At 34.6% G+C, this 12111-nt stretch overlaps 1 protein-coding gene across 1 annotated transcript in view; it reads right to left on the bottom strand.

Moving 5' to 3' along the window:
* LRP1B (LDL receptor related protein 1B) overlaps window positions 1-12111 on the bottom strand; it is a 1896287-nt gene that overhangs the window by 613651 nt on the left and 1270525 nt on the right. The window contains exons 28-29 of the mRNA XM_054478394.2: window positions 3761-3892; window positions 2194-2421 (exon numbers count right to left, since the gene is read on the bottom strand). Of these exons, the coding sequence (XP_054334369.1) occupies window positions 2194-2421; window positions 3761-3892 (360 nt within the window). The remainder of the gene's footprint in view (window positions 1-2193; window positions 2422-3760; window positions 3893-12111) is intronic.

A 12111-nucleotide genomic window follows, 5' to 3' on the forward strand; every position in this document is an offset into this window, starting at 1 on the left:
TAGTGAGAAAACATTTTTGCTCAAATTTTGGTTGATAATTGTGAATAGAATCTGCTAAATAGAAGTATTGATGATTTTCTCAAAGATAAACTCACCAAATTACTACTAAATACCAGTTCATAATTAAAGATAGAAAATTGTCTCCTATTTTTTTTCAAGATACAACATCTTTTGCTCTTTATAATTCACAGAGCCTTTTGGGTAATATTAAATATTTATAACAAAGTACTTGAACATTTTTCTGTCAGACTTTGGTGAATTTCTTGAGGGAAGACCACCTAACTGATTGTCAATCTTGGGAGACACCTAATGTCCTTTACTTGGTCTTTCAAGGAATTTAATGACGTTTCATCAGTCATTGTTCTTCTTTTTAATCCAGTCTAACAATGCTTATCCAACCACATTCGCCCCTTCCCTTGTAAAAAAATTCTGAACAAAGAGGAAATCTTTGCATTCGCTTTTTTACAAAGATTCTTGTTTTTCAGCAAGTTCGAAATAAATATTTGAACAAGCTTATAGCCAAACCACTCAATAAAATTTTTTAACAGTGCTAACCTGAGATCAGAAAAGAGCTAGCTTAAATACAACTGTATTTCAGTGGTCAAATACTCTCAGATCTATTGATGGTACTCAAGCTAGCCTTCTAGTATTGAAAAGGATCGTGAATAAAATCTGCACTTCCTATTGCCTTCATTATGACATTTACCATTGCTCAAATATGTCTGACTTTAAATTTTCAATAGACTTGAAAGCATATGTGTTTGATGCATCTATATGGATTACTGATTACTCTTTTCTCCATTCCCCTTCAAATCCTTCTGCCAAATTTAGATTGAAGAGAAACTGTCTTTGGATATTTAGTCATGGCAAATAGTAAGTGCTCAATAAAGACACATTCAATAAAATAATAACTGACCCTGAAATCACAATATGCCAAACTTTAAGCCAATATTAGGATAATTCAATGCTAAAAATTTAGAACGCAACCATGACATGTACATATATGTCTCACTTCATATATGTTCTCTATGTTGGGACAAGTTACTCCTATTTTTGTAATGGGTAGTTGAACAACACTCTCTTAGAACCTATAATTCAACCTGCTGGGTCAGGAAATAGGAACAGTTTTCCTGTTTTATATGTTTAGTCTAGGTCTATAAAAATATGTGCAAAGGGAAGTTGTTTATAAGCTTAAGTAAGGGAGGGAGGCCGGGCATGGTGGCTCACAACTGTAATCCCAGCACTTTGGGAGGCCAAGGCGGGTGGATTGCGAGGTCAGGAGTTCAAGAATAGCCTGGCCAAGATGCTGAAACCCTATATCTACTAAAAATACAAAAAAAAAAAAAAAAAAAAAAAAAAAAAAAAAAGCCAGGTGTGGTGGTGGGTGCCTGTAATCCCAGCTACTCGGGAGGCTGAGGCAGAGAATTGCTTGAACCTGGGAGGTGGAGGTTGCAGTGAGCTGAGATCGTGCCACTGCACTGCAGCCTGGGTGACAGAGTGAGACAAAAAAGAGGGAAGCCAGTCCTTCCTAATATCCTATATTTTCTCTATGTAAATGTAACTATTCCTCCGTCAGCAAAAAAGACACTTTAAGTCTGTTTATTTAGACATGTAAATTTTTTTAATTTTTATTTTTTTAATTTTTTTGGAGGGATGGAGTTTTGCTCTTCTTGCCCATGCTGGAGCGCAATGACATGATCTTGGTTCACTGCAACCTCCACCTGCTGGGTTCAAGTGATTTTCCTGCCTCAGTCTCCCAAGTAGCTGGGATTACATGCGTGCACCACCACGTTTGGCTAATTTTGTATTTTTAGTAGAGACAGGGTTTCACCATGTCGGTTCAGGCTGGTCTCGAACTCCTGACCTCAAATGATCCACCCGCCTCGGCCTCCCAAAATGCTGGGATTACGGCTGTGAGCCACCGTGCCCAGCTGAGAAATCTACATTTTAAGGTGATCTGTCCTGAAGTTTTTCTTCACATGAATGTAAATTTCTAATTATCGGTCTGCTCTGTGCAATGTAATTATAACATTCTACAATAGTAAGGATGTAGCATATTATTAAATCTCTAACCAATTCTAACTTTCAATTAACAGCATAAAGTTGAATAATAGAGAAAGAATATAAAAGATTTGTGATTATTACAAATTGAATAACAAACATTTTTAAAGTTGTAACGTGCAAATCTTTTACCTCTTGAAATAACAGTTTCTAACCCAGTTCCATTAATAAAAGCTCGTTTAATGGTTTGTGTTTTAATATCTGTCCAATATAAACGTTCCTCAGATGCATCGAAGTCTATCACAGTAACATCATCGATATCAGGGACTGTAAATGCCGTGATAAAGTTAAAGTATGGATTGTCAATATCCACTCCTCTGATTTCAGAACGTCTTGCATAAAGAAGAAATTTTTTCATTTCTAAAAAAGAAATAGAAATTGTTTTTCTCTTATGAAGTTGGCAAGCTTGAAAGAGTCTAGAAATTCTAAAATATTACTTGATTTAATACATGTTAACTCCCGAAAATCACAATCAATATTTGATGGAAACAATGCAGTAACAATTTATCTATTTTAAATTAAGGTATTTAATAGGAACAAACGTGAAATGAGTTAGAAGCCTTACATCATCATTTTTCTTCAGCTAGAAACACCTAAACAGTCTCAGTAATCAATTCTCAGTGACCTTAAAATTTCAAAGTTGCTAAACTACATAAACTACAAATGCCAAATACCATATTTGTACTTTGTACGTAATTACTACAACATTGTATTGCATTACAAGATTTTGAGGGAATCTAAGAACATTTTTTCTATACTGTCTTTGAATAAGATAAATTTAAACATGCTATTAGAAATCTTGTGTATATTTTTCCTATAAAAATTAGGGTTCAAATAATTTAAAGCGTGCTTTTAGTGTAATTTTTTGTAAATTTGTAGTAACTAACATTGTGAGGCGTTGTATCACTTTTACTTCCATAGGTGCCTTCCTTGCACTACATTTGTAAAATATCAGAGCAAACAGAAATAGTAGTTACAGATATTCTATTTTTTTGTTGTTATATTTCAGGTTATTGGTGTTGAGATATGTTATTATGGTGTATTTTAAAGCTACATGTACATAAATTCCTGACTTTTAAATTTTGGTGAGTATTTTTTTTCTGCCCTTAAAATTAAGTAATATTTTGCAAATAAATAAAATTATTAATAGAAAGCAAAAAATTTTATTTACAAAATTTATCTTTTTTAGTTCAAATGCATTGTTTAAATGTGTGGAGTTTTTTTACAAATCTTTCCAAGTTATATATTTTACTTCACTTTTTCCCTTTTCTAGTTGATAATCCTCTACCAGATGATGCTAGAGTGATTTCAGAAGAGCAGATTAAAGCTGTTAAGCCCCTCTTTGTTATGCAGGTTACCTACATCATCATTTTCTGATAATGCACTTCCACTTAAAAATCTTCCTGTTTTGCAGAGATAAACTCTGCTAACGTACCAAATAAGAAAGTAGCAGGAAAGAAAATGAATAAGGTAACAAATAACAAAGTACAACATATCACATATTTAAAGAATTTGTCAGTCTTCCCCAGAACAGATGAATCATCAATAGTGGCTGGAAATAGCACCACCACCTAAAATATTTTTGAAAACAGAAAAAAAAAACTTCCTCTGCTTTAATATGAGTAAAATCTGAATGCTAATATAATTTGAGAGAATTCAATTTTGTTTTTATTTTTGATTAGAACTGTAAGAAATTTACCATAGCAGGTCTTCTTGTCTGAAGAAAGCTTCATCAAGTGGGGGCACGCACATGCAGCACTCCTATTGTGATTGATTAGACACATGTGAGAGCAGGGGCCTTTGCCGTCATTAGATGTACAAGGATTGGGAGCTGTAATTACACAGTGAAATATGAACAGTGAAGAAGGAAGAATATATTAGGGAACCTCTGAAGTTGACAGGGGTTATTCACCTAATGATTCAAAGTAAAGTTCCCTACATAGAACCCATTAGTAGGGTGATTAATATGACAATAATAGACAATCATACACAGCAATTACATTAATAAAAAAACATTATTTCAAAGATAACTAAGAAAACTCCATCAATTCTCTCTTAGACAAATGGCATGCATCCTATTGCTTAGAGGTAGTGGCCAGATGTGGTGGCTCACGCCTGTCATCCCAGCACTTTGGGAGGCCAAGACAGGCAGATCACGAGGTCAGGAGATCGGGACCATCCTGGCTAACACCATGAAACACCATCTCTACTAAAAATACAAAAAATTTGCGAGCGTGGTGACACACACCTCTAGTCCCAGCTAGTCAGGAGGCTGAGGCAGGAGAATCACTTGAACCTGGGAGGCGGAGGTTGCAGTTAGCCAAGACTGTGCCACCACACTCCAACCTGGGTGACAGAGTGAGACTCCATCCCAAAAACAAACAAACAAACAAAAAAGAAGTCGAGACTTTTTAAGGATTTAGTTTGAGGAGCAACCAGGAATAATTAGTGAATTTAATATAAAATAAACTGAGATAGACTATAACCCAGACATTGGAAGTTGCAATAGATGTTGTTATTTTCTTAACCAACCAAGAAGCTTCCCTTCTTGCCTTGGCATACCACTTTTAAAGGCTTCCCTAGGAAACTACCGTTACATATATGCCTTTCCTTCAAACACGTGCTCTTCTTCAAATGAGACCCATGTGAAGAAATGTCTGTCTGCCTTCATGATTAAGTCATCTACTTCTTTGTTACTTTTTCTGTATTAACTAATTCCATGACTAAGGATTGCTCCACATGTGCATACTTACTCAATTCCCTTGTATAAATAACTTACGATTTTTCAAACTGAGAACAGAACATTAAATTTTGCAGCTCAGTGTCATCTGTGATGGCATTGAATGTCTTGAGACATTTTGAATTTTATGTTTCTTGTTCTGTCATCATGTCTTTTGGATAAGATTTTAATTTATCTAGTATCTTTAATCTTATTTTTATAGAGCCTATCTAGTAGAAAAAAGTCATTAGAACTAGGCTACTAAATTGAAGGCAGAAAAGAGTTATGCTTTTAACCCCATCAAGAAAATGTTAGCTTTCAACTCATGAGTGGTATCTTCCAACCATGTCCCCTTGCTCGAAGTAGTGACACGGTTGAGACATGTCCCAAATATGCCACCTTTGCCCATTAGAAAATGACAGAAGCAGGAAGGTCTCTGTGACCTTCCCTCCACCCCTTTCCTGAAACAGGTCATGAAAGCTAGAAAGGATTTTCTGACCTCCCCTGAAGCAGGTCACAAACTCTCATGTAGACGTGCCCTTCCTAAGCCCTGAGGAAAGGAATATCCTTATCTCTGAAGACACAGGGACACAGAAAAGAATATGAACAAACAGGCCTTGCTAAGTTTCCCCAGTTTATTACCATTAGATCATACCTCCTAGCATAAAACTACCCAGATTTTAACCATTTCTTCAGGTCTTTATTTCCTCAGAAGGCTCCTATGTCATATAATACTTGTATTACGTTTGTGTACTTTTTTGGTTAATCCGTCTTTCGTTACAGACTTCAGCCATGAACCTGAGAGGGGTAGAGAAAAGGTATTTCCTGCCTCTTACAGAAGTAAATAGCAGTCCGGTGGTGTTTTAAAACACAAAGAATAAAATCAAAGAGATAATAAAAGTGTAGAGGATATGAGAAATGAACTGAATTTGATAAATATTCAATGCAGCTTTTGGCAATTTTTAACACTCCTCACATCAAGATGATAAAAGTAATAGTGTCTTTGTATTTGTTAAAAACAATAAATAAATAAATAAATAAATAAAGGAGAATAAGAGACTCACAAAAAACTCATTCTCCTAAGAAAATTAAGAACAAAAGATATTAGAAAAGAGTAGAAGCTATTGTTCCAGAGATTCCTTTCTAGTGCACTTCTTTTGTCACACAGAGTAAGTAGTTCTTATTTTGTTCTTTGTTATCTTTTGATTTTGTCTGTTATAATAATTGAAGTCCCTAAGGAATCGCAAGTTAGAGAAGCAAGAAAGTAGGTGGGAAGGGAAGGCAGAAAGGTGTTGCAAGACAGGAGGAATGAGTAAGAGGCAGTGTTAAGTGTCATATATCAAGTCAAGTTTACCTAGTCAGGTAGATAGAAAAGGAAAACTCAAATTCCCCCATACCTGGAAAAAAAAAAAAGAAGAAAATGAGGAAGGAGAAAAGAAAAAAGAGAAGGGTAAAAGGGAAGAGAAGAAGGAAAAAAACGTTTGTTCGAAAACACTAGCATAGGAAATGCTATTAGGAAAATTGAAAGCATAATCCATAACAATCTAATGGTAGGTACTTGAATTTCACTTTGAACATCATTATTTTTAGGCCAGAATCATACCAACTCTTAACACCCTATAATTATGAAAAAAATACTTTTTAAAAGCAGAGATATTAAGTTTCTATGTACATACTAAAATAAAAAGTTGCATTGACTTTGTAGCCCAATATCTTATTAATGATAACACTGTAATGTATAATTCACAATATTTTGTGCTTCACAGAATGACAAATCCGCGAAGAATTCTTACTTCTCATTTTCATCTCTTCTCACTTTAAAGGATTTAACAATATTATTTCAAAGTTTCTTTCCAAACAAGTGCTTGAACACAGCTACCTATTCTATTCTAATTATCAAATTTAAAAATACTGTTCATAATACTCACATTTTTATAGAAAGTAGGGATTAGCAGACAGCAACCCATGAGACAAATCTGGTCCACTGACTGTTTTTGTAAATAAAGTTTTATTGAAACATAACCATGTGCATTGGTTTACATATTAGCCATGGCTGTTATCATACTGCAATAGTAGAATTGAACAGCTTCAATAAACACCACATGGCCCGCAAAGTCTTATAATACGTATCTATTATAATTAGATAGTAAGTAGCTATTTTATAAGAGACACTACTGCAAAAATCCAGCATGATTACAGAGGCTATAAATTTCTACCAAAGCCAAGCCTATTCCATCTATTTGTATTCAAAAGATGGGAAAGCCATTGATCAATGGAGTGCTATAATAAATCTTAACACATGAAATATAAATACAGCTGGGCAGACTGGGTTCACCGATAGCTCATATTATCTAAACTCAAACTGATGAAATATAAAACCTTAGAGATATACCTGTAATAACCCCCACCTTTTATTTATGCATTGAATAAAACATTATGAAGCACCTAGTTGTTTAAAACACTGTGAAAAAATGCTGAGATATAATAGTGGACGAGTTCTTACCCCAAGGTGCTTAAGGTTCTATACACTAACCTGGTACTCAATTCTCTTCAATTCTATGGTCACTGGCTCAATTTAGGTTTTCTCCATTTCCTGCATGGATTGTTGCACTAAACTCCTAACTAATCTTTGATATCTAGTATCCCTGCATTACATACAGTTATCTTTGTAGAACACATACTTGATCATATCTGGTGTGTTTAAAAATTTGGGGCCAGGCACGCCAATAATCCCAGTGCTTTGGGAGGCCGAAGTGGGAGGATTGCTTAAGCCCAGCAGTTAGAGACCAGCCTGGGCAAGACAGGTGGGTCCCATCTCAACTGGAAAAAAAAAAAAAAATTTGAATGGCTTCCCACAGTCTACCTCACAAAGTGTCGGCCTTATCTCCTACTATAAATGTTTCCCCCAAGACTCCTCAGCACTAGTCAGACTGGTTTCCCTGCTACTACCATTTACCTTCCAGCTCTTTATTCTGATCCACTCTGTTTATTTTTGTTAAAGAAGTTATCAAGGCCAGGTATGGTGGCTCATATCTGTAATCCCAGGGCTTTGGGAGGCCAAGATAAGAGGATCCCTTGAGCCCAGGATTTTGAAGTTGCGGTGAGCTATGATCATATCACTGCACTCCAGCCTGGCCCACAGAGCGAGACTGTCTCTAAAAGCAAGCAAATGAAAAACAAAACAGAAATCATAAACCTTCCAAACACACAAATTTTTTACTCCAAAGCATTTTTTATTTCTTTTTCACTGCCATATTTAATCATTTCTCAAGTATTGTACAGATTTTCTCTAATATGTGTTTCCTTTCTTTTTACCTCTACTCTTCTAACATGTTTCCAAATTCATTTCCTTACCTTTGAATGATTGCTATGGCTATGTATCTGGTACATTGTGATACTGTCCCAAATATACCCACCTCTCTTTCAAAAACACAAATCTATCTTCCAAGCCTCATCTACCACTTTCCTTCTACGTACACATTGTGTACACACTAAAATGTATTCCTCATTATTCCCTAAATATCTATAGTTTATTCATTTCCACCTCCACATGATGTACCTTTCTTCCCCTAGAATTTCATCATCAGTATCTTTACATTAACCTTCCTTCATGTCTCAGCTCAATTCATCTTTCTGCCATAAAACATTTTCTAATGAAGCCAGCTAATGCTGATTTATTTCACCACGAAATATTGGTTATAATTATTGCTTTTACATGGCAATTAGACAATTTATTGCTTGCTGTCCTATTTTCTAGTTAGTGACATTTGTTCGTGTATTTTGTATTAGTATTTGTTGGTCTTTCTAGCTAAACCAGTGGTTGGCAAGCTTTTTCTATTAAAGGCCAGATGGTAGATATTTGGACTTTTGCAGGCATTATGTTCTCCATAGTAATTATTCAACTCTGCTACTATAACACAAAAGCAGCCATAAAACAATAGGTGAATGAACAGGTATGACTGTGTGAAAATAAAACTTTATTTACAAGACAGAGGGCTGAATTTAGCCTGAGGGTTGTACTTTGTCACTCTCTGAGCTAGATAAGTGATACGCTGGCGGGAACTAAGAGATATATATATATATATATACACACACACACACACACATATGTATATATATACACACATATATATGTATATATATGCACACACACACACATATATGTATATATATACACACATATATGTATATATATATATACACACACACACACACACACACACATACACATTGTTTTTTTCCTAAAATTTCTATGGTATCTATTATTGTGTTAGAGGTAGGGTCATTTGGATTCATATGCATGTACGTAAATGTATGTGGGTATATATTCTAAAATTGCAGCAATCTAAAAATCTAGAAAGTTAATTTTCTAAAGCACATCATAGCCTCAGGTGAAAAGATTAAATAATGCATAACTACGATACTTCATAGGAGAAACATATTAATTGTGCAATCACACAAGACTGATGTGTGCTCTGGGAAGAAAAATAATATCATTAAATATAATCTCACATTTGATTCAAACTGTATTTAATCATAGTCCATTTCTCACCAGGGAAAAGAAAAACCACTTTAAATCCAAACAACTAGTTTTTCCAATAAATTCAAATAAAATACACATAAATGTTCATGCAATATAAAATATGTATATGTGTTTACCTAATAAAACCATGCTCAAAGCAGAATGCCAGGATCCAATTTGTTAGGTAGAGAAAGATTTTTCTCCCTCCCATGTAGTCATTTTTGATAGTAACTAATATTCATCCTGTTAATGAACCTTATTTGTATGAGAACAATTACTCTTGTAATAAAATAATGTTTATTAGTAATTTTCCTTTAGGAAAGGACTTAATAGTTTTAAAGAAAGGAATTTTCAGAAGTACTTTGCAATTAAACACTAATCTCAAATCCTATTTTCCCTGTGACAGACATCTTCAAGTGATAAGTTTAACATTTCACATTGAAGAACTTGAGTGAATTCCTTATTTAAAATATATACACATAGAATATGTGCAAGTAAAGCATGCTTTACTTTCACCAGATTCTAACAGTATTATTTATGAGGGAGCTACGTTCCTCAAATTATGTCATACTTTATGAATTAATTTTATACTGTACTCTATAAAGTAGAATATAACATGTCTAAAAATTTTATCTGATCTTTTACAGGTATCTCTACAGAGAGAATTTTTAAAAACCACAAAAAACATTTCTATCTGTAGGCAGCTTTTGGTGTAAAAGGATGAAAATATATATGTAATATAATGTTACATTTATAGGGGAAATGTGTCTTAAAATACCAACTAACTTTCAGTCGTTCTAAAGAGATGACATGTCTCTCTGGTATCTTAATTTATTCTCTGTTAATGTCACTTGTTATATGCTTTGAAAGAAAAAAAAACATATCAGCAAAGTTTCTATTTTTACAATGATTCTATATTCACAATATTTTAAAAAACCATCTAGGACAGTGGTTCTCAATCCGTGGAGATGGTGGTGATTTTGCCTCCCAAGAAACATTTGGGAATAAATTGAGACATTTTTGGTTGTTATGACTTGGAGTACTGTTGGCATCTTAGTGAATAGAGGTGAAGGATCTAATAAACATTGTACAATTCACAGGAAGTGTAGCTGAGACCTATCTAGCCCACAACTAACAAAGAATTATCTGGCCCAAAATGTGTAAAGTGCAGATACTGAGAAGCCCTGATTTTGGAGTAGAACTAGGGATTCTGCATTTTAAAACAGGATACATGTTAGATCACATAAATCTCATACCGATAGTATATAAATATATGAAATAAAGAGACACTAGATACGAGTTAACAGTGAGGAGAACAATACAATGTATTATGTATGTATGTATGTATGTACATGTGTAACCTCTATCCTATGTTATGAACTCTGCTAAAAAGATATTTATTTTATATATAATATATATTTTATATATATATAGAGAGAGAGAGAGAGGAAAGAGAAAGAGAAATTTAATTTATATGACAAGTAGTTAGATCTTTCTTTTTCTCTTTAACTTTTAAGTTCCAGGATACATGTGCAGGTTGTGCAGGTTTGTTACATAGATAAACATGTGCCATGGTGGTTTGCTGCACAGATCAACCCATCACCTAGGTTTTAAACCTAGTATCCATTAGCGATTCTTCCTGATGCTCTCTCTCCCCATCCCCACCCCTCGACAGGCCCCAGTGTGTGTTGTTCCCCACCATGTGTCCATGTGTTCTCAACGTTCAGCTCCCACTTATAAGTGCGAATATGTGGTGTTTAGTTTTCTGTTCCTGCTTTAGTTTGCTGAGAACAATGGCTTCCAGCTCCATCCATGTCCCTGCAGAGAGCATAATCTCATTCCTTTTTATGGCTGCATAGTATTCCATGGTGTATATGTACTACATTATCTTTATCCAGTCTAGTTAGATTTTCTTTTATTCTGAAAATACACGGTTTCACCATGTTGCCCAGGCTGCTCTTGAACTTGTGAGCTCAAGTGATTTGCCTGCTTCGGCCTCCCAAAGTGCTGGGTTTACCAGTGTCAGCCTTCGGGACTGGCCTAGATCTTAATATAGTAAGTTGTGGAAGCAAATAATTTAAGCAACCTGCAAGTATTTGAGATTCACCTCCACCATGCTGAAACATGTTTTTGAGGGTATTTCTTTTTGACAAAAAAGAAAAAAAAAAACCTTTTATTAATCATGTGAAAAGTATTCCCCATAATTCTAATTGAAAATATTAATAGTCCTATATGAAATCCTTCATCCTTCAGGTTTTGTAAGTGATACTTTGTCCTATCACTAATATTCTTAAAATATAACATTTTTTATTGTGAAATAAGCTTATCCTGTTTTCTTACAGATGTTGTCAAGAAAAATTTAATTTTCTATAGAAATATTTTTCTGATGCAATTGGAGGCACTTAAATCATTTCGATGTTAAATTTACTTTTTGAGAAACAGCTTGCAATTTTCCTATAATGGACAGTGGGATTTAAAAAAATGATTTTAAAAGTTAAAGAAATAACTTATTTTACCATATTATGCTAGAAAATGTGCCAAGTGTTTTATAAGCATTATTTTATTTATTCCTCTTAATGGTCACCTTTGTTTATGAAAATAAATTGCCTGGCCATGCGTGGTGGCTCCCACCTGTAATCCTAGCACTTTGGGAGGCCGAGGTGGGCGGATCATGAGGTCAGGGGATCGAGACCATCCTGGCTAACATGGTGAAACCCTACCTCTACTAAAAATATAAAAAATTAGCCAGGTGTGGTGGCAGACGCCTGTAGTCCCAGCTACTTGGGAGGCTGAGGCAGGAGAATGGCAT

The sequence above is a fragment of the Pongo pygmaeus genome, chromosome 11 (genome assembly GCF_028885625.2).
Source record: "Pongo pygmaeus isolate AG05252 chromosome 11, NHGRI_mPonPyg2-v2.0_pri, whole genome shotgun sequence".
Lineage (NCBI taxonomy): Eukaryota > Metazoa > Chordata > Mammalia > Primates > Hominidae > Pongo > Pongo pygmaeus.